The following is a 23,028-nucleotide window of genomic DNA, read 5'->3' as shown; positions in this document are numbered from 1 at the left end:
GAGCCACACACAGAACTCCGTGTTCACCTGACTTCTTCCCTCTCTCTGGGTTGCCTGGTCAGAGTTAAGCACAGTAGAGATCAGATGACAAAGCACGCTGTTGCTGTTGTAGCAGACAGAAGATGCTGAAACATTTTTGTTTCTACTCTACAGGCTGCCATAAGGAAAGAATTAAATGAGTTTAAAAGCTCAGAGATGGAAGTTCATGAGGACAGTAAACATTTTACACGGTAAGACCTAAATACTGGAAGCTAAGTAGAACTCCACCAAAAAGCAAACGAGGCAGAGTTGTTCAGCTTGAAAGGATTCTAAAGACATAGTTAAAAGAACAACACTCGGTGTCAACTGCACAAAGACTATATATTAAGAGAAAGAGACGAGAACTAAGAGGCATAGTTCATGCCTTATGGAGTATGGCATTTTATGTATTTTATATCTTACTTGTTATTTGCAGTAAACATACCAGGTGTGTTCATATCCCCATTTTATTAATGAGGAAATAAGACTCAAAAGGGTTAAGTAAGGTGCTTGACTTGCACAACCAGGATGTGGGAAAAGCAATGAATGACTAAAAGCAGTTGGGTGCTCTCTTTTCTGCACCTCACTGTCCCAGGTTATGGATACGGAATGGTTGCTAAGCTGGAAAGGAACCTGCCCCCTCTGGTTTCAGTCCTTTTTAGCACAGTTGATCTTACCAGTTTAGTGTATAAACATCATGGAAAAAGCCACAAAGCACCCAAGAAGCATTCTGATTTGGAATTACTGTTGTGATTAAGGCCCCAGCCCATACCTAAAGACTCAGGTAGCCACAAATGGAATCTGTAGAAGTATCTAGGTGACTCTCAAAACACTTATAAGAAGAGGCTAAATGAAAGAAGGTATGAAAAAAAAAAAAAAAAGAAAGAAAGAAGGTATGATGACAATTACAGTTTGCTGTAAAAAGAAGGAACAAGCAAAGTTGGAAGACAAAATATTAAACATTTTTAAATAAAAATACAGAACAAATGGTTATTTTAACTACATAATTTTTTTGTACTGAACTATGACAGAATTAGAGAAGGCAGCTTCTTTGAACAACAGTTGTGCCATTCAGGGCACTGTAATATGACCTCAATAACAAGCTGTACTTGTCAGTAAGGAGATTATAGTCTAAGCTGGGAAAAGATGTGTATACCACTCTGTACAGTCAATATGATAAATGCCTTAGCCATTCTGAGGGCTGAAACTGTCGGGTTTCATGTCCCACCTCCACCATTTCCTGCCTGTGTCAGTATTCAGTTCAGTTCTTCAGTCACTCAGTTGTGTCAGACGCTGCGACCCTGTAAACCTCAGCATGCCAGGCCTCCCTGTCCATCACCAGCTCCTGGAGTTCACCCAAACCCATGTCCATTCAGTTGGTGATGCCATCCAACCATCTCAACCTCTGTCATCCCCCTCTCCTCCTGCCCTCAATCTTTCCCAGCATCAGGGTCTTTTCAAATAAGTCAACTCTTTGCATCAGGTGGCCAAGTATTGGAGTTTCAGCTTCAACATCAGTCCTACCAATGAACACCCAGGACTGATCTCCTTTAGATGGACTGGTTGGATCTCCTTGCAATCCAAGGGACTCTCAAGAGTCTTCTCCAACACCACAGTTCAAAAGCATCAATTCTTCAGGGCTCAGCTTTCTTTATAGTCCAACTCTCACATGCATACATGACCACTGGAAAAACCATAGCCTTGACTAGACGGACCTTTGTTGGCAAAGTAATGTCTCTGCTTTTCAATATGCTGTCTAGGTTGAACATAACTTTCCTTCCAAGGAGTAAGCGTCTTTTAATTTCATGGCTGCAGTCACCATCTGCAGTGATTTTGCAGCCCCAAAACATAAAGTCAGCCACTGTTTCCACCGTTTCCCCATCTATTTGCCATGAAGTGATGGGACCAGACGCCATGATCTTCGTTTTCTGAACGTTGAGCTTTAAGCCAACTTTTTCACTCTCTTCTTTCACTTTCATCAAGAGGCTCTTTAGTTCTTCATTTTCTGCCAAAAGGGTGGTGTTATCTGCATATCTGAGGTTATTGATATTTCTCCCAGCAATCTTGATTCCAGCTTGTGCTTCTTCCAGCCCGGCGTTTTTCATGATGTATTCTGCATATAAGTTAAATAAGCAGGGTGACAATATACAACCTTGACGTACTCCTTTTCCTATTTGGAACCAGTCTGTTGTTCCATGTCCAGTTCTAACTGTTGCTTCCTGACCTTCATACAGCTTTCTCAAGAGGCAGGTCAGGTGGTCTGGTATTCCCATCTCTTTCAGAATTGTCCACAGTTTATTGTGATCCACACAGTCAAAGGCTTTGGCATAGTCAATAAAGCAGAAGTAGATGTTTTTCTGGCTCTCTTTTGCTTTTTCAGTGATCGAGCGGATGTTGGCAATTTGATCTCTGGTCCTCTGCCTTTTCTTAAACCAGCTTGAACATCTGGAAGTTCACAGTTCACGTATTGCTGAAGCCTGGCTTGGGGAATTTTGAGCATTACTTTACTAGTGTGTGAGATGAGTGCAATTGTACGGTAGTTTGAGCATTCTTTGGCATTGGAATGAAAACTGACCTTTTCCAGTCCTGTGGCGACTGTTGAGTTTTCCAAATTGGCTGGCATATTGAGTGCAGCACTTTCACAGCATCATATTTCAGGATTTTAAATAGCTCACTGGAATTCCATCACCTCCACTAGCTTTGCTCGTAGTGATGCTTTCTAAGGCCCACTTGACTTCACATTCCAGGATGTCTGGCTCTAGGTGAATGATCACACCATTGTGATTATCTGGGTCGTGAAGATCTTTTTTGTACTGTTCTTCTGTGTATTCTTGCCACCTCTTCTTAATATCTTCTGCTTCTGTTAGATCCATACCATTTCTGTCCTTTATTGAGCCCATCTTTGCATGAAATGTTCCCTTGGTATCTCTGATTTTCTTGAAGAGATCTCTAGTCTTTCCCATTCTATTGTTCTCTCTCTTTGCATTGATTGTTGAGGAAGGCTTTCTTATCTCTCCTTGCTATTCTTTGGAACTCTGCATTCAAATGGGTCTATCTTTCCTTTTCTCCTTTGCTTTTCGCTTCTCTTCCTTTCACAGCTATTTGTAAGGCCTCCCCAGACAGCCATTTTCCTTTTTTGCATTTCTTTTCCTTGGGGATGGTCTTGATCCCTGTCTCCTGTACAGTGTCACGAACCTCAGTCCATAGTTCATCAGGCACTCTATCTATCAGATCTAGTCCCTTAAATCTATTTCTCACTTCCACTGTATAATCATAAGGGATTTGGTTTAGGTCATACCTGAATGGTCTAGTGGTTTTCCTACTTTCTTCAATTTAAGTCTGAATTTGGCAATAAGGAGTTCATGATCTGAGCCACAGTCAGCTCCTGGTCTTGTTTTTGCTGACTGTATAGAGCTTCTCCATCTTTGGCTGCGAAGAATATAATCAATCTGATTTTGGTGTCGACCATCTGGTGATGTCCATGTGTAGAGTCTTCTCTTGTGTTGTTGGAAGAGGGTGTTTGCTATGACCAGTACGTTCTCTGGGCAGAACTCTATTAGCCTTTGCCCTGCTTCATTCTGTACTCCAAGGCCAAATTTGCCTGTTACTCCAGGTGTTTCTTGACTTCCTACTTTTGCATTTCAGTTCCCTATAGTGAAAAGGACATCTTTTTTGGGTGTTAGTTCTAGAAGGTCTTGTCAGTATTAGCTATTTTTAGTAGTAATAAAGTAATAAAGTGAGCAACAGTACAAGAAAGTCATAAAGAAAATGACGTTTAGGCTACATCTTACATTATGTAAAATAATTTATTTGCACGAGAAGGAAGGAAGGGGACTTCCCTGGTGGTCCAGTTGTTAAGGATCCACCTGCCAATGTAGGGGATACAGGTTCGATCCCCGGTCTGGGAAGATTCTATGTTCTACCAGGGCAACCAAGTCTGGTGCCACAGCCACCAAGCCCAAGCTCTTAGAGCTTGTGTTCTGCAATAATAGAAGGCACTGCAGTGAGAAGCCCCCCGCTCACCACAACTAGAGAAAGCCCATGCACAGCAATGAAGTCGTAGCCCCACCATAAATGTTTTATTAAAAAGAAGGAAGGAAGGAAGATGGTAAGCAAACCTGCCAGCTATAGTGGGACTTCGAGAGGCAGGAAAATGTGTGCTCTTTGTAACAGAACATGGAGCTGGAGCAGAGGACAGATGGGGGCAGCATGGTAAAGGTGAAACTAGCAAGATGGGTTACGGTCAGGTTCTGGAGAGCTTTGGCTCTTAGGTGAGGATGTTGGAACCTCTGGGGATCATGTATTTGCGAACAAACCCTGGTGGAAGTTTGGAAGGGGATTTGGAAGAATGAAGAGACCAGCAGCAAGGAGACCAGTTAGGAAGCAACTGAAATAGACTAAGCATGCTGCTAGTGCAAACCAGGGAAGATAAATTTGAAAGACATTTCATGCATAGAATCAACCAGAGTTGGCACTCTGTTGATTCCAGGGACAAATTAAAGGAAGTAATTGAAATGACTCTTTGATTTCTAACATGATTTTTGAGGACTGGTTAGTCTATAAGGAATTCAGTGAACAGTTTAGGACATTTATTCAGTAAATATTTATTCAGCACCCACTACATGATAGATACAGTGCTAGGTGCTTGGGATATAGCAGAGAATAAGGTAAAGTCCCTGTCCTTAAGGAGCTTTTGTTCTAAAAGAAGAAAACAGACAGTGAACAAACTAGAAAGTCAATTATATATGTTGAGCCTATGACACATTGAAGGGAGCTGCCTAGAAAACAGTTGGCTATTCAGCCTAGAGTCCAAGGAGGAAAAGAAGATATAAAGATTCAAATTTATGATAAAAGATAGTGGTTCTTAAGGAGAAAAGTGCTTTATATTTAAATGATGGACAGAAGAAAATGAATCTGGAAAGCAGATTGAGGAAAAGCAATTGAAAAAGAAGGAAAACTAGGGAAAACATAGTGTTACAGAAGTCAAAAGAAGTTTCAAGAAGAAAAGAAGATGGTCAGGAGTATCAGATGCTACAGAAATGTCAGGTAGGGTTAGAGTGGAGGAGAGGCAGTTTTTTTTGTTTTTTGTTTTTCAATTAGAACATAGCATTTCTTTATTTTTAAGATAATACAGTTGACCTGTGAACAATGCAGAAGTTGGGGTGCCCACAACCCTCTAAGCAGTTCAGTTGAAAATCCACATATGATTTATAGCTGCCCTCCCTATATGTGGCTCCTCTGTATCCATGGTTCCATTTCCTATACATCCAATTCAATCATATAGTTCTGTGGTATTTACTACTGAAAAAAATGTACATAAAATTGGACCTGTGCAGTTGTTGGACCCTGTTGTTCAAGAGTCAACTGTCATAGCAAAGTAGTCTGCAACATCTGGTAACCTGGCTCTTTCTGATCATTTCTTTTAGCTACCACCGTCCGTGATGCTGAAGTTTGAGAGAGGATCTAACAACCCCCCAACACAGGGCTGCTTCAGTGTGCAGAGAGGCACGGAGGGAGCTTCAGCACTTCCCAGCACAGCCAGAATTGAGTCCTCTGGGCTACAGTTCTGGAGTGAACAGCACTTCGATGAATGTAGCATTTCACTGGAATGGATTCTCACGTGCTGCCTTGGGCAAAACTGAACACTTTGTCAGTGCTTTTGAACCTTGTAATGATGCAGCATACCTGAGGGGTCTTCCCTCACCAGCCTCAATGTTCTGGGTCACGTGCAGGTTCCAAGTTTTATTGGCTGAACCTCACCCACGATGACTGCCTGTGCTAAGGCACAGTTTGCACCATTGGCCTTACCAGCCCTGTCCTATTGTGAGACCCACCTGTATAGATGCTAAATTCTAGCCATCACATCCAGTTGGTGATGGGGGAAACCTGCTGGAGGCCCCCAACCTTCTAGGAAATGGGGCCCCCATCTCCAGGGAGATGCCTTCATTTCCCACTGGCATGTCAGCTAAAAGCCCTGCACTGTACTTTTTGTAATACAGCAATACAGTCCTCTTCAGGCAACCCAGCCCGGGAGAAGCTCAGGATCTGACATGTTCTTCTTTTGGCACAAATTATTCTGATTTGTATTTTTTTAAAAAATTGTGAAGAAATGATGGGAGCTTAACAGTTTTCCTATCTGTTAAACAGTCTTGAGCTGCAACTAGATTCCAAGTTGGGAAAATGAGACAGCATATATGTTTTCTATATATAAAAACAAAACCAAAAAGGGCCTTTACATTAAGGCCAACTTGGCAGAAAACTGACTCATGGCTCAAGTTGTTTAGACTGTTGTATTTTTGTTGTACCAGATGATAACTCTAAATCATTCTAACCAACAGATGCATTCTCTCCCCTACAGCAGGAGCACTGCGGGAGCACTCGTGTGCTGTCAGCCCCCACGGTTCCAGCCAGAATCACTGCAAGGTCCTGGGGGTGTGGGGACTAGACAGAAAAAGGTCCTTGGAGAAGCAGGTGGGAGCGGCGCGACCATGACCCACCGCTCCTCTCTGTTCCTCAGGACTGGTCGCCCTCTCCTGCCGCGCTTCCTCTTAACTCCCAACACTGACCCTCCTGCTCACCCTGTCTGGCAGCTGCCACCTCACTCAGCCCTCCTCTTCCAAGCTGCAGCCAGCGCAGTTGGTGCCTGGGCATTGGCTCAGCCCCCACACCCTTTTATATGTGTAATATATATTAATATGATTTCCTGAAACACACGATTCAGTTGCTTTCTTTGAATTTTTGTTGAAAACCATATGCCTTACTATGTCCCTCTAATTCCTACCCATTCTAAGTGGAAGGGAAAAAAAGTTCCTATTAAACTTTATGAATGTGGCTTTTCCCCCTGAATGTTCAGAAAATCGTGGCTGTTTCATGGATTTCTTCTGACGTCTTCTGCCAGTCCTTGTCCTGTCTCTGCTCTTTCAGTAGATGTTTCTCTGTTCCTCCTTTTGCGTCCATGTAAGGTTTGCTGAAGAATCAGAATATCAGGTCAAAACAAGGCTAAAGTGACCTTAAAAGGTAGTAGCTTCTCTCTATGGGGAACAGGGAGGTGTTTGGATTTCTCGGTAACTGTCAAGTGCTTTATGGCTATGGAGATACACTGGGCTTACATCTCCTGCAGCTCCTTGACGTTTGGGATGACTGAGGGAAGATAAAGAGATGATTCTACAAAGTTGTTAGAGGTGTGTATATAAGGTGACCACACATGAAGCGTTAACTTCTAACCTTTCTATCTTGTTGGTTTGGAGACTACTTGGCTTTTGCCAGCATCCTCTGTGGCTTCAGATGACATTTTTTCACACCCCATTCACTCCCTTCCTTTCCCTTAATGTGCCAAGCTTGAAACAGGATTTGATTTCCTGAGCTACTTGTTTGCTTCCTGTGTGCCACCAAGGAATCTAATTCATCTTTCATCTCACTCATGTTCTTTTGAAACAAGTTACTTTGGGAGTCAAGTCCTTTCAGGTGTTTATATAAATATATATATATATAAAGTGGATTTTGTGTTCTCCTTCCATGTAAGTAACAATTCACAATCATAATGTAAAGAAGAAATAGAAGTCTGTTGTATTGTACTTCAAGATGCTTCCCTGATGTACAGAATCTCCTTGTAAAATAAATAATTGCATTGTATATCAGTCTTCCTATCAATATTAATTATTAATGTATTTTAGAATTAAAAAGAACAAATTATATTATTTTGGTATGTAGTATTTCTTTTTTATGTTCTACCTCATTCCAGAAGTTTTAAGGTAGGTTAAAAATGATTCCTCAGAGACTTTCCTGGCAGTCTAATGGTATAGACTTCCATGCTCCCATTGCAGGGGCACAGGTTTGATCCTGCTCAAGGAACTAAGATCCTGCATGCTGCACAGCACAGCTGAAAAGGGGGGGAGGGGAGGTCCCTAAAATATTGCTAGACATCCTAAATGAGAAGTAAATGAGGGAGAAAAGTTATAGTAAGAACATTAAACGCAGCCAGAGATGAAGGTCAGTAATGTTTGTGTCTGTCTGTATAAACTGTAGAAAATGAATAAGCTTCAGAGTTGAAAGCCAACTGTGAACCCCACACTGTGTACCTCTAGGTTTTATTAATCCCACCTAGTCTGGGAGGTAAGTAAAAATACACTCATTTAACCAGTGAAGAACTTCAGAGGTAAAGTTACCTCCCCCAAGTCAAAGCAAATTATATAATCATCCTTTATATATTCAAGGAAAACCAAGTGCATCCTGACCAATTGTCCCTAAAGGGACTTACTGTATATGGACCAGATATAATTAGGCCTTAGGCTGACATCACAAAAATAGGACAATTTGTAGCTCATGTATTCCACTCTGGCAAGCAGCCCAGTTTCAATCCAGATGGCCCCACCAATGACTCACCTTGTACTTTTCACTTCAGAGGCTGGTCTTGTTTAGCATACCACCCTTTACCTAGGGTTAAGAGAAACCATGAGTCAGAACTGCTTGAGTCATTGGGCTCCACCTGCTCCCATATCTTCCTTCTGCTAGCCCTCCAAAGAGACCTCAAACTGCCATTACCTTCTTGAGGTCATGTGTTGTCTCTAGAAGTGTTTGTGCAGCAGTTCACAACTCAATAAAAAATGAGGTTAACAACAACAACAAAAACATGCACCTCATGTGTGGACCTTACTCACTACCTCTACCGCCTACTTTATCAATTATCAGAATTAGAGATCGTAATATGTTCAGCATCCCAAATGTGAAACTTTGGTATTACTATGTTCGGCATTCCAAATCTGAAACTTTGGTATTACTATATTTGCAAGTTCCTCTCTTACCTTGCAGAATTCTCTACCCCAGAAATGTCTCAGTTCCTTTATCTCCTCTTGCCTTATTTACCACTCAAGTTGGGAGCCAGCACAATTTAACGGGACTTTATAACTTCCAATCCATCCTCCAATACTGCCACTAGAGTTACCGTTCTAAAAGGCAAAGACAGTCATAGCAATCCTTTTATTTCAAAACTTATTAGCCCCTAGGACTTCCCTGGTGGTCCAGTGGTTAAGATTCAGCCTGCCAGTGCAAGGGACATGGGATCAATCCGTGGTCCAGGAAGATTCTGCCTACCTGGGAACAACTAAGCCTGTGTGCCACAACTACTGAAGCCTGAGCACCCTAGAACCTGTGCACCCCAACTAGGGAGTAGCCCCTGCTCACCCAAGTAGAGAAAGCCTGAGCCCAACAATGAAGACCCAGCACAGTCAAAAATTTTTTGTAAATTAAAAAAAACCTTACTGCCCCTTAGATACCTACAGGGTAAAATTTAAACTTTGCTTGGACTACAAGATATTTTGTATTCAGCTCTTGACTACTTCTCATGCTCATGAGAAGTCCAGGCAGTTCTTTTGATGTTCCTAATCAAGCTGACCCCTTACCCTTTCTGGGAGACCACAGACCCGCCAGTTCCTCAGCCAAGAATGCTGTCATCATTTGCACTTCACCCTTCTACTATTCTTCTACAACCTTCTGCTAGTCTTCTACTAAGAATCTGCCTGCAATGCAGGAGACCCTAGTTCAATTCCTGGGAAGGGAAGATCTGCTGGAAATGAGATAGGCTACCCACTCCAGTATTCTTGGGCTTCCCTTGTGGCTCAGCCGGTAAGTGAAGTGACGTGAAAACCACTTAGTCATGTCTGACTCTTTGCAACCTCATGGACTATACCATCCATGGAATTCTCCAGGCCAGAATACTGGAGTTGATAGCCTTTCCCTTCTTCAGGGGATCTTCCCAACCCAGGGATCAGACCCAGGTCTCTCACATTGCAGGCAGATTCTTGAGCAGCTGAACCACAAGGGAAGCCCTCAGCTGGTAAAGAATGGCTCAGATGGTAAAGAATAGGCCTGCAATTCAGGAGACCTGGGTTCAGTCCCTGGGTCGGGAAGATTCCCCAGAGAAGGGAATGCCAACCCACTCCAGTATTCTTGCCTGGAGAATTCCATGGACAGAGGAGCCTGGCGGGCTACAGTCCATGGGGTCTCAAAGAGTTGAACATGACTGAGCGACTTAACACTTTCTTCTACTATTCCTTCAAGTTTTAGCTCAAATTTTAACTCCCCAGGAAAACCCTCTCAGCCTTTAGCCAATTTTTCAATTGCTCTATCCTCAGAATACCGTATTTATGCCATACATCACTTATCAAGTAGTAAGATAATTTGCTGTCATGTCTGTTTCCTCCACTCTTGAGTTCTCAAGGACCGAAAAAGTAGTTCATCTCAATTTCCAGTGTCTAGCACAATGTCTAGCAAATTGTCATATTCACTATGGAAATATTGAACGAGTGATTGAAAGGCAACTGAATACTCATAATATCACCAGAAAAGTAGAATTATTTGTCTTTCTTTCTCTAAACTGCTAGTTCTCAAACCTTTTTGTTTCGTGACCCCTTCATAATTTACAACATTACTCAAAACCCCAAAGAACTGTTGTATCTGTAGGTGATACCTATTGATACTTACTGTACTAAAAACTGAGAAAATTTCAAAATATTTATGATACATTTCAAAATAATAATCCATTATATTAATTGATAATATATTTGTATTAAAAATAACTATTTTTAAAAATAGAGAAGAGTGGCACTGTTTACAAAGTAATGCTCAAAATTCTCCAAGCTAAGCTTCAACAGTATGTGAACTTCCAGATGTTCAAGCTAGATTTAGAAAAGACAGACAAACCAGAAATCAAATAGCCAACATCCACTGAATTATAGAAAAAGCTAGAGAATTCCAGAAAAAAAAAAAAAAACAACCACCCGCTTCGCTGACTACACTAAACCTTGTGTTGTGGATCACAACAAACTGTGGAAAATTCTTCTAGAGTGGGGTTCCCTGGTGGCTCAGCTGGTAAAGAATTCGCCTGCAATGTGGGAGACCTGGAATCAATCCCTGGGTTGGGAAGATCCCCTAGAAAGGAAAAGGCTACCCACTCCAGTATTCTGGCCTGGAGAATTCCATGAACTCTATAGCCCATGGGATCACAAAGAGTCGGACACGGCTGAGTGATTTTCACTCACTTAACCTGCCTCCTGAGAAATCTGTATGCAGGTCAAGAAAGCAACAGTTAGAACCAGACAGGGAACAACACACTGGTTCCAAATTGAGAAAGGAGTACGTCAAGGATGCATATTGTCATCCTGCTTCTTTAACTTAAATGCAGAGTACATCATAAGAAATGCCAGGCTGGATGAAGCACAAGCTGGAACCAAGATTGCCAGGAGAAATATCAGTAACCTCATATATGCATATGACACCACCCTTATAGCAGAAAGCAGAGGAACTAGAGCCTCTTGATGAAAGTGAAAGAGGAGAGTGAAAAAAGTTGGCTTAAAACTCGACATTGAAAAAACGAAGATCATGGCATCCAGTCCCATCACTTCATAGCAAACAGGTGGAAACAGTGACAGATTTTATTTTCTTGGGCTCCAAAATCAATGCGGATGGTGACTGCAGCCATGAAATTAAAAGATGCTTGCTCCTTGTAAGAAAAGCTATGACAAACATAGACGGCATATTAAAAAGCAGAGACATTACCTTGCGGACAAAGGCCCCTCCAGGCAAAGCTATGGTTTTTCCAGTAATCATGTATAGATGTGAGAGTTGGACCATAAAGAAAGCTGACCGCTGAAGAATTGATGCTTTTGGACTGTGGTGTTCCAGAAGACTCTAGCGAGTCCCCTGGACTGCAAGGAGATCAAATCTGTCAATCCTAAAGGAAATCAACCCTGAACATCCATTGGAAGGACTGATGCTGAAGATGAAGTTCCAATACTTTGGCCACCTGATGTGAAGAACTGACTCAATGGGAAAAGACCCTGATGCTGGGAAAGACTGAAGGCAGGAGGAGAAGGGGATGATAGAGGATGAGATGGTTGGATGGCATCATCGATGCGATGGACATAAAACTGAGTAAGCTCCGAGACTTCGTGATGGACAGGGAAGCCTGGTGTCCTGCAGTCCATGGGGTCGCAAAGAGTCGTACACGACTGAGCGACTGACCTACTACTACTAACTATATGCCTGCTGCTGCTAAGTCGCTTCAGTCATGTCCGACTCTGTGCGACCCCAGAGACGACAGCCCACCAGGCTCCCCCGTCCCTGGGATTCTCCAGGCAAGAACACTGGAGTGGGTTGCCATTTCTTTCTCCAATGCATGAAAGTGACTGCAGCCTACCAGGCTCCTCCGCCCATGGGATTTTCCAGGCAAGAGTACTGGAGTGGGGTGCCATTGCCTTCTCCAAACTATACGCCTAAACACTTAAAAACACGCACTGGCTGTAACCTGCATCCTCCTTCAAGGTAGTGCGGGAAGACTCTAGTATCGCGAGATGCCGCTGAGCCAGATTAGGGGCGTTAACCGGCAATGGGTTCCCAGAACCCTTAGCGAAATTTTAATTCCCTAACTGCGCATGTCGCAGCGCAGGCGCAATAGACATTTCTTGACTGCCCCTGGCTCCAGGAGCTATAAATACCGATGCCTTTGGGTTCTGGGGTCTTTTTGAGAGAGACTCTCGTCGTGCTTTAGTGTTTCTAGGTGAGTGGGACCAACTGCCTGCTTTGTGGGCGCTTCATCTGATATGGGGTCGGTCTGCCTTTTCTGTGGGAACCGTACTCTTCAGAATGATTCCGAGTCTTCGGCGTTCGTGCCAACTACAGCTACTCGCAAAAAATGGGGTGGGGTGGGGTGGGGTGGGTCGGAGAGGCCTCGCACGCCTCGGTTCTTGGCGGTAGCTAGCTAAGGACTGCTGGCGACGGAACTCGAGGACCTGCAGGACTGCCGTCCTCCTTAAGTGCGCGCGGCGCCCTCATTTCCTAATGCGCCATTATGCCGCCTCGTTAGCGTCTTCACTAGAGTTGCAGACAGCTCATTTTGTTTGATTCACTGATTTAGAAACGGCTCAGCTGCCACTTATTTTTTCTTTGGGGGTAATGTTTAATTTTGTATGATAGACTTATTGGTCCTTAACTGTATAATCGCCTTAACTGTTTGTATTTGCTACGTAGAAGTATTTAGACCAACGTGGATACCCCGGGAGGTCACTCTCCCCGGGCTCTGTCCAGGTGGCGTACGGGAGCATAGGGCTCTGCCCGGTGACGTACAGTCCCTTTCCACAACGTTGGAGATGAAGCCGGGCCTTGAGTCTGCGCCTGCATATTCCTACGTCTTCTCAGAGTCCTGTGGACAATGACTGAGGAGAAAAACCATGCAGGAAACAGCTTTGTAGAGCAATCTGTCTGGATCTGGGTTGCTCCGAAGTGAATTGTTTTTAATTGTTTTAACCTGTTTTGCTGTGCAGTTGGGTTAAGGTTTTCCTTCTTTTGCAGCATTTTGTTTGGGATTCCAAATACAACTGGATTTGAGGTGAGTAGATCTAGGAATTGCTTTTGGCCTGTCGGTGTTTGCTAATTTTGTTCCACGAAATTGATTTTCACGTCTTTAATATTCGTGATAGAGAAGATTTTTATATTGCAAAAGGACTAATTTTGACAAAGTGATTAAACCAAAGTTCGCAAAGTTTTCATGCGTGAGCTGTGTGTGTAATGTGTGTATCTGCTCAGTCCGGGAGAACTCAGGATTCGGGTCTATGATATTAGAAGTGAAATTGGGCATATGCTCCAGCATACTTGTGAAAGTAACTAATAGATAAAGCATAAAATAGTCAATAGCTAACAAGAACTTGGAGTTTGTGAGAAGCAATTTAAAATCCTGTGGACTTTGACATGGTTCAAGTATAGGTGTGAAGGGATGGAGATAAAGGGAAATGTAATCTCTAAAATAGTAGTACATTAAGTCTGCTACATACCAACCTTTCTGTGAGAAGCGTTGTAGACTTATTACATGGCATTACAATAATAACCAATTCCATGGTACTGTATAGCCCATTGTGTTAGCTGAGTGCCTAGGCTAAACTTTGGTTTCGTATTCTGATACTGTTCAGATATCCCAACGTGGAAACCCCGGGAGGTCACTCTCCCCGGGCTCTGTCCAGGTGGCGAACGGGAGCGTAGGGCTCTGCCCGGTGACGTACAGTCCCTTTCCACAGCGTTGGAGATGAAGCCGGGCCTTGAGTCTGCGCCTGCATATTCCTACGTCTTCTCAGAGTCCTGTGGACAATGACTGAGGAGAAAAACCATGCAGGAAACAGCTCTGTAGAGCAATCTGTCTGGATCTGGGTTGCTCCGAAGTGAATTGTTTTTAATTGTTTTAACCTGTTTTGCTGTGCAGTTGGGTTAAGGTTTTCCTTCTTTTGCAGCATTTTGTTTGGGATTCCAAATACAACTGGATTTGAGGTGAGTAGATCTAGGAATTGCTTTTGGCCTGTCGGTGTTTGCTAATTTTGTTCCACGAAATTGATTTTCACGTCTTTAATATTCGTGATAGAGAAGATTTTTATATTGCAAAAGGACTAATTTTGACAAAGTGATTAAACCAAAGTTCGCAAAGTTTTCATGCGTGAGCTGTGTGTGTAATGTGTGTATCTGCTCAGTCCGGGAGAACTCAGGATTCGGGTCTATGATATTAGAAGTGAAATTGGGCATATGCTCCAGCATACTTGTGAAAGAAAGTAATAGATAAAGCATAAAATAGTCAATAGCTAACAAGAACTTGGAGTTTGTGAGAAGCAATTTAAAATCCTGTGGACTTTGACATGGTTCAAGTATAGGTGTGAAGGGATGAAGATAAAGGGAAATGTAATGTAATCTCTAAAATAGTGGTACATTAAGTCTGCTACATACCAACCTTTCTGTGAGAAGTGTCGTAGACTTATTACATGGCATTACAATAATAACCAGTTTCATGGTACTGTATGGCCCATTGTGTTAGCTGAGTGCCTAGGCTAACTTTGGTTTCGTATTCTGATACTGTTCAGATATCCCAACGTGGATACCCCGGGAGGTCACTCTCCCCGGGCTCTGTCCAGGTGGCGAACGGGAGCGTAGGGCTCTGCTCAGTGACGTACAGTCCCTTTCCACAACGTTGGAGATGAAGCTGGGCCTTGAGTCTGCGCCTGCATATTCCTACAGCTTCTCAGAGTCCTGTGGACAATGACTGAGGAGACAAACCATGCAGGAAACATCTAGTATACAAAAATTTTAACGGGGAACTAAGATTGTATAAATGAATCTAATCCTTTTTTCTTGTAATGTCATTTTCAGGAGAGAAGAGGAGCCTCACCGACTTCGCAGTTAGCAATGCTTTGGAGTCTTTCTTTGACAGGGAAATTAGTAAAGTAAAAATTAACTCCAGGCAAAACTACTGGAGTGGAACCCATTCCTTTCTCCATGGGGATCTTCCTGACCCAGGGATTGAACCTAGATCCTACTGCATTGCAGGTAGATTCTTTACATTCTGAAACACCAAGTAAAATGAGTAATACATTCATTGAAGATAGGCCTGGGAGATTTGGAAGTGTATAGATACAATATTTAACCCCTGGAACTACACCTTAAAACCCATGAGTTCTACTGTTCTGAAATTTATAAGACATGCCAGAGACTATATGGGCAGGTCTTAGAGTATAGTGACCTGGAAGGCTCAAAAGACCTTTTCAGGTTTCCTATCTGGTGAAAACTTGATGTAATGACACTAAGATATTGACCTCTTTATCTATCACTCTTAAAAGTGGAAAGCAGGTGCCCATGAGAATCAGCATGTCTTAAAGAAATCCATCAATTTCTAATGTAATCGTGAACTTTAATAAAGATGACTATATGTGTATTTGTGTGGTCTTTTGGGGGGTTTTGTTATGTTTTTGTCACATCGTTTTGCTGGTAGAATCTTAGTCCTTAACTAAGGATCAAACCCAGATTCCCTGCAGTGAAAGCAGCAAGGGAATTCTATGAGTGTTCTGTCAGTCCTGGTAGGTTTTGCTGTAGCTGAAGATCTTAAGCTCTTGTGTTCAATATTGGCATTTGTGTACGACTACTATTGGGAAATGCATTCATTGTTCAGTCACCAAGTCCTGTCCAGTTCTTTAGGACCCCCATGGACTGCAGGCTTCCTCTGTCCTCCCAGAGTTTGCTCAAACTTAGGTCCATTGTGTCAGTGATGCTATCTAACCATCTGATCCTCTGCCTTCAGTCTTTGCCGGCCACAGGGTTTTTTTCCATCTGGCTTCTGTATTGAAGCTTCAGCATCAGTCTTTCAAATGAATATTCAGGGTTGGTAACCTGTAACCTGTCTGGTTTGATCTTGCTGGCCAAGGGACTCTCCATCTCATCTGCAGCACCACAGTTTGAAGGCATCAGCCTTTTTTATGGTTTACGTGAAAACTGGAAAAACTGGCTTTGACGATGTGGACCTCGTTAAAAGCTTGAGTTGGTCTTTTTTTTTTTTACTGGGTTGAGAATTCAAAGGTGGTGGTCTGTCACTAAGTTGTGGACTCTTCACTACCCCATGGACAGTAGCTTGCTGGGCCCCTCAGCCCATGGAGTTTTCCAGGCAGGAAAACAGGTTGCCATTTCCTCTTGCAGTTAACCCAGGGATAGAACCTATGTCTCTTGTGTTTCCTACATTGGCAAGCAGATTCTTTACCACTACGCCACCTGGGAAGTGCACAGTGTTTAAGGTAACCTGTCTTAAGTGTTACAGATTTATACTTTTCTAAACTTACAGGTGTTGAGAGGTCATAGTCTGCTCCTTTATCAAACTGGTGTGCTTGAGTCACAATAGAACTTTGTCAAGCCCTTTTACAGGCTGCAGCATTATGGGAAAGTCATGAGACCCTGAAGGATGGGGACTATTGGGGAGCCATCTAGAAGGTAGAGTCTAGATCTTCAGTGCGGCCATAAATGGAATTTTACAAGCTGAAGGGGTGAAATACCTTGTTTGGAAGCCATTGGAGTCAAATATAAGAATTTTTTAACTTGGGCTGTGGCACAAACAAAAATGTTCAGATTCAATGCAAAGAGGGTAAAAGAATAGCTCCTGTCTGGGACTGCCTCCCTAGGTTCCTCTGTCCCCCCCTGTCTTCCATTGGCTCAAGTTCTTGTCCGTTAAGTTGGTGATGCTGTCTAACCAACTCCTCCTCAGCCTGTTGGGTGCTTTATGGCTAGCTATACGAGTCACTACTTAAACAAGTAGCGACACTTGTGCCTGAATTCAGATTCAAAGTACTTGGCAACCCCAGGGGTGGGTATTAATCTGACTGCTTTTATGGAGAAACCCAGGAAGAGAAAAATAATTGCCCAGATCTACAACTAGGAAGTAGACTGGTCCTCTATTTGTATCCCCAGGGTTGGCTCTCTGTCCAGATCACTTTTTGGCCTCAGTTCAATTCAGTCGCTCAGTTGTTTCTGACTCTTTGTGACCCCATGAATTGCAGCATGCCAGGCTTCCCTGTCCATCACCAACTCCCAGAGTTCACTCAAACTCATGTCCATCGAGTCGGTGATGCCATCCAGCCATCTCATCCTCTGTCGTCCACTTCTGCCCCCAATCCCTCCCAGCATCAGAGTCTTTTCCAATGAGTCAACTCTTCGCATGAGGTGGCCAAAGTACTGGAGTTTCAGCTTTAGCATCATTTCTTCCAAAGAACACCCAGGACCGATCTCCTTTAGGATGGACTGGTTGGATCTTGCAGTTCAAGGGACTCTCAAGAGTCTTCTCCAACACCACAGTTCAAAAGCGTCAATTCTTTGGTGCTTGGCTTTCTTCATAGTCCCAACTTTCACATCCATACATGACCACTGGAAAAACCATAGCCTTGACTAGATGGACCTTTGTTAGCAAATGTCTCTGCTTTTGAATATGCTATCTAGGTTGGTCATAACTTTCCTTCCAAGGAGTAAGCGTCTTTTAATTTCATGGCTGCAATCACCATCTGCAGTGATTTTGGAGCCCAAAAAAATAAAGTCTGATACTTTACATTGTTTCCTCATCTGTTTGCCATGAAGTGATGGGACCAGATGCCATGATGTTAGTTTTCTGAATGTGGAGCTTTAAGCCAACTTTTTCACTCTCTTTCACTTTGATCAAGAGGCTTTTTAGTTCCTCTTCACTTTCTGCCATAAGGGTGGTGTCATCTGCATATCTGAGGTTATTGATATTTCTCCTGGCAATCTTGATTCCAGCTTGTGCTTCTTCCAGCCCAGTGTTTCTCATGATGTACTCTGCATATAAGTTAAATAAGCAGGGTGACAATATACAGCCTTGACGTACTCCTTTTCCTATTTGGAACCAGTCTGTTGTTCCATGTCCAGTTCTAACTGTTGCTTCCTGACCTGCGTTATAGGCCTCATTCCCACATAAATGCTTTTGGATGGTAGATGCACAATAAATCTGAATGGTGTTTTTAGTATAAATTCTCAGGGTAAGGTAGGGTTCTAGGTAGGATTTCTTCCAGTATCCAAGTGTCAGGTCAGTCTCTCAGTCGTGTCCGACTCTGCAACCCCACGGACTGCAGCATGCCAGGCTTCCCTGCCCTTTACCATCTCCTGGAGGTTGCTCAAACTCCTGTCCATTGAGTCAGTGATGCCATCCAACCATCTCATCCTCTGTCATCCCCTTCTACCTTCAGTCTTTCCCAACATTGGGAGCTTTTCACTCAAGCAAACCTGTCAGGAAGTATTCTAGGTCACACCCTTTCTGCTAAACTTCAGGTTGCAACACACCTACCCATAGACTAAAACAGGTTCTTCTGGCTTTTTTCTGCATATAGGCCTTGATAGTCATACCAGTTGTTGCTAAACTGAGACTGCCTGAATTTGAATCCTGATACCACTTGTCGTCCCGGTGACCTTGGGCAAGCTGCTTAACTTCTTCCTGCCTCAGTCCATGTGCTCTTGCATAGAATGTATGCATACATGCTCAGTTGTATCTGACTGACCGCATGGGCTGTAGCCCGCCAAGCAAGCCTCTGTGTCCCTCAAATTTCCCAAGCAAGAATACTGAAGTGTGTTGCCATTTCCTTCTCCAAGGGATCTTCCCAACCCAGAGCTCAAACCCATGTCTACTACATTGACAGGCAGATTCTTTACCAACTGCGCCACCTGGGAATCATGGGGACACTAAAAGTACCTACTTCTTGGATTTGTAAGGAGAATTAGTGTTAATGTTTGTAGAAAACTTAGTCTGCTAAGTACAATGAACCTGTAGGAAAATTCTCTGACTTCAAACAACTAGGGACTTCAAGTGCTCTGAAGTGCTGTTTGAGTGCAGCACTTTAACAGCATAATCTTTAAGGATTTGAAATAGCTCAGCTGGAATTCCATCATCTCCTCTAGCTTTGTTCATAGTAATGCTTCCTTAGGCGCAACTTGACTTCACACTGCAGGATGTCTGGCTCTATGTGAGTGACCACACCAGTTGATCCGTTCAGTTTTATTGAATAAAGTCTTAGCACGAAAGGTAAATTATCTACTAAATCAAGCTCTTATTTCGCTCGGAACCCTACCTATCCAGGAGAGAAAGGGGGAGATGCAAGGATTAGTACCCTCCAAGATCAGCTAACTAGGAAATAGCAGAGCCAGGATTTAAACCCATCTCCAAAACTGTATCAAGGTATACTACTAACTGAAAAAGGCAGTGTGGTAAGGTATGTACATTACTTCATCTAATACTCCATGCACCCATGTTAAAGTAGGTACAGTGTTTGCCCATTTTGCAGTGGAGACTGAACTTGGAGTTGAGGAACTTGCCCAAGTTATATAGCCAGTAAGTGGCAAAGCATGCATCTGAGCAAGAAAGTTGACTGTAGAACCTGTACTCAAACTTCGGGAAATGTTAGCTGTTTCCACCTTTTGTATTCAGCTAATTATTAGTACCCACTACACCATAAAATGTCTCAGTTGTAACAAATTATAAATCTGCTATGTGCCTGGGTCTACTTAACTCTGAAAAATATCAATACTTAGATAGACATTACTTGCCAACAAAGGTCCATCTAGTCAAAGCTATGGTTTTTCTAGCAGTCATGTATGGATGTGAGAGTTGGACCATAAAGAAAGCTGAGCACCAAAGAATTGATGCTTTTGAACTGTGGTGTTGGAGAAGACTCCTGAGAGTCCCTTGGACTGCAAGGAGATCCAACCAGTCCATCCTAAAGGAAATCAGTCCTGAATATTCATTGGAAGGACTAATGCTGAAGCTGGAACTCCAATACTTTGGCCACCTGATGTGAAGAACTGACTCATTTGAAAAGACCCTGATGCTAGGAAAGATTGAAGGCAGGAGGAGAAGGGGACGACAGAGGATGAGATGGTTGGATGGCATCACCGACTCGATGGACATGAGTCTGAGTAAACTGCAGGAATTGGCAATGGACAGGGAGGCCTGATGTGCTGCAGTCCATAGGGTCACAGAGTCGAACACTGAGCGACTGAACTGAACTGAGATAGACATGAGTGCAGTTTCCTAGGGAGTGAGAGCCCTTCCTGGCTGTTAACCTCTGTCTTTTACCACTTTCTGTCTTTGTGCACATCTTACCCTCTGATGGATGGGATCTTAGTTCCCCAACCAGGGATCAAATCCAGGCCCCCATGCAGTGGAAGGGTGGAGCCTTAACCACTGTACAGCCAAGGAAGTCCCAGAACCTGTATCTTTATGAAGATATCTGACATTTGATGATGATTTGCCATGTGCTAGGCCTGGTGGCTCAGACGGTAAAGCATCTGCCTACAGTGCATGAGACCCAGGTTCAATCCCTGGGTCGGGAAGATCTGGAGAAGGAAATGGCAACTCACTCCAGTATTCTTGCCTGGAAAATCCCATGGATGGAGAAGCCTGGTAGGCTACAGGCCATGGGGTCACAAAGAGTCGGACAGGACTGAGCGACTTCACTTCACTTCAGGCATTCTTTAAGCCTTAAAAGAACACAGCCTTATACATGCAGGGACTTTTTTTTATATCCATGTATAGAAAAGGAAGATAAGGCTACATTAGTTGCTCAAAGTCACACATCTTTAGATGAAGGTTTGCATCTTTGGAGTCTGAACTCAACCACCATCCTTACCTCCCTTTCCCCTAAGGACCCAGAAGAGCTTGTCTTGAAGGGAGGGTGGGCACCGTGAGCATCCCATCATGATAACATCATTATCATTCTAATGTGATTACTTTTTACTTGATGTCCATCTAACCTACTAGTTGATTTATCCTCAAAAAATGGGATGTTTGGCGCATAGCAAACACTGGTTGATGACTTTGTTTTTCTGTGTTCTATTTCATTGATTTCTGTTTTGATCTTTATTATGTTCTTTCTTCTGTTTCCTAGTTTCTTAAGGTAGAAGCTGAGGTAATTAATTTAAGACCTTTCCTTTTTTTGTAGGACAGGCATTTAGTGCTATGAGTTTCCCCTACATACTGCTCTGACAATATTCCACAAGTGAAAAACAAAAGAAACAATATCCCACAAGTTCTGCTAAGTTCTCTTTTCATTTAATTCCGTTCAAAATACTCTCAAATTCTCTTGTGATTTCTTCTTTGATCTGTGGGCTACTTAAAAGTACATGTTTATTGTTTATATTTTTATTTATTTAGGCCACGCCGCAGGGCTTGCAGTTTCCCACCAGGGACTGAATCCAGGCCATGGCAGTGAAAATGCTGAGTCCTAGCCACTAGACCCCCAGGGAATTCCAAAAGTGTATTTTTAAGTAATTGGGAGTTTTTCAAAGATCTTTCAGTTGTTGGTTTCTACTTTGCATTGTAGCCTGATTATATACTTTGTTTGATTGAATCTTTTTAAATTTAACAAGACTTTTCTATAACCCAGTATATTGGGAATTGTTTCACGTGTGCTCAGAAGGCATGAGTATGTTACTGTCTGAAAAAATCGAGGTGGAATGTGAAAGATGAAGTATTCTGTAAATGTCAATCAGTTCAAATCCATTGAAAGTGTTGTTCAAGTCTATCCTGGCTGATTTTCTTCCTACCTATCAGTAATATTGAGAGTAAGGTACTGAAATGTCCACCTGTCTTTGTGGATTTGTCTATTTCCTCTAGAAGTTCTATCAGTTTTTGCTACACGTATTTGGGAACTCTGTTATTAGTTGCATGTATTTAGGATTGTGCATCTTGATTTTCTCCTTTACCATAGCGAAAGTACCTTCTTTTTTAAAATTTTTAATTGGAGGATAATTGCTTTACAACGTTGAGTTAGTTTCTCATACAACAACACGTGCATCAGCTGTAAGTATACATATGTCCCCAGTCTCTTGAACCTCCCTCTCATGCCCCGCCCCCACCCAAACCCACCCCTCTAAGTTGTCACGGAACCAGGCTGAGCTCCCTGTGTTATACAGCAGCTTCCCACTAGCTAGCTGTTTTACATATGGTAACCCCAGGTAATGGAAATGATAAAGAATCTGCCTGCCAATGCAGGAGAAGGAAGAGATGTAGGTTCCATCCCTGGGTTGGGAAGATCCCCTGGAGGAGGAAATGGCAACCCACTCTAGTATTCTTGCCTGGGAAATCCCATGGACAGAGGAGCCTGGCGGGCTACAGTTCGTAGGGTCGCAAAAGACTTGGCAACTAAACAACAACAATGTACACGTTTCAGTGCTCCTCTCTCAATTCCTCCCCTCCCTGCACAGGAGTATTCTCTATGTGTGCACCTCTATCCCTGCCCTGCAAATAGGTTCATCAGTATCACTTTTCCAGACTCCACATATATGCGTTAATATACGATATTTGTTCTTCTCTGACTTACTTCACTCTGTATAACAGACTCTAGGTTCATCCACCTCACTGCAACTGACTCAAATACCTTCTTTATTTCAATAATACTCTGCTCTGAAATTGACTTTGCTATTAATATAGCTGCTCCAGCTTTCTTTTGACTAGTGTCACCAGAGTCTCTCTGTCTTTGTACTTTTCTGTTTGTGTAGAGTTGACCCTTGAACAACAATGGGGTGCTCCTGTATTGGCCCTCCATATCTGTGATTCTGCAACTTTGGGTTTAACCAACCTCCGATTGTGTGGTACTATAGTACATAGTTCATATTTATTGAAAAAACTCTGAGTATAAGTGGACCTGTGCAGTTCAGAAGTGTTGT

The 23,028-nt window shown here is 42.9% G+C and overlaps 1 protein-coding gene, 1 long non-coding RNA gene and 3 other non-coding genes across 19 annotated transcripts in view; all 5 read left to right on the top strand.

The window, feature by feature from the left end:
- The window catches only part of PHACTR4 (phosphatase and actin regulator 4), a 109,466-nt gene extending 101,751 nt beyond the window's left edge, over window positions 1–7,715 (top strand). For 14 of the 15 annotated variants that reach the window (XM_005203143.5, XM_005203140.5, XM_025001378.2 and 11 more), the window contains 2 exons: window positions 154–230; window positions 5,445–7,712. In XM_005203143.5, the coding sequence (XP_005203200.1) occupies window positions 154–230; window positions 5,445–5,460 (93 nt within the window). In that variant the 3' untranslated portion in view covers window positions 5,461–7,712. 15 annotated transcript variants of the gene reach the window in all.
- Window positions 7,716–12,459: 4,744 nt separating this feature from the next.
- On the top strand, window positions 12,460–15,756 carry SNHG3 (small nucleolar RNA host gene 3 (non-protein coding)). The gene is given in 4 exon segments (NR_036663.1): window positions 12,460–12,571; window positions 13,363–13,399; window positions 14,292–14,328; window positions 15,196–15,756. It is a non-coding gene; the product is annotated as a small nucleolar RNA host gene 3 (non-protein coding) (long non-coding RNA).
- Window positions 13,053–13,256, top strand: LOC112443631 (small nucleolar RNA SNORA73 family). Its single transcript, XR_003032034.1, has one exon. It is a non-coding gene; the product is annotated as a small nucleolar RNA SNORA73 family (small nucleolar RNA).
- LOC112443632 (small nucleolar RNA SNORA73 family) lies at window positions 13,982–14,185 on the top strand. Its single transcript, XR_003032035.1, has one exon. It is a non-coding gene; the product is annotated as a small nucleolar RNA SNORA73 family (small nucleolar RNA).
- On the top strand, window positions 14,915–15,118 carry LOC112443630 (small nucleolar RNA SNORA73 family). The gene has a single exon (XR_003032033.1). It is a non-coding gene; the product is annotated as a small nucleolar RNA SNORA73 family (small nucleolar RNA).
- Window positions 15,757–23,028: the final 7,272 nt, after the last annotated feature.

The sequence above is a fragment of the Bos taurus genome, chromosome 2, assembly GCF_002263795.3.
Source record: "Bos taurus isolate L1 Dominette 01449 registration number 42190680 breed Hereford chromosome 2, ARS-UCD2.0, whole genome shotgun sequence".
Classification (NCBI taxonomy): Eukaryota; Metazoa; Chordata; class Mammalia; order Artiodactyla; family Bovidae; genus Bos; species Bos taurus.
The sequence above is the reverse complement of the archived record's forward strand: the minus strand, read 5'-3'. Positions and strand labels throughout refer to the sequence as shown.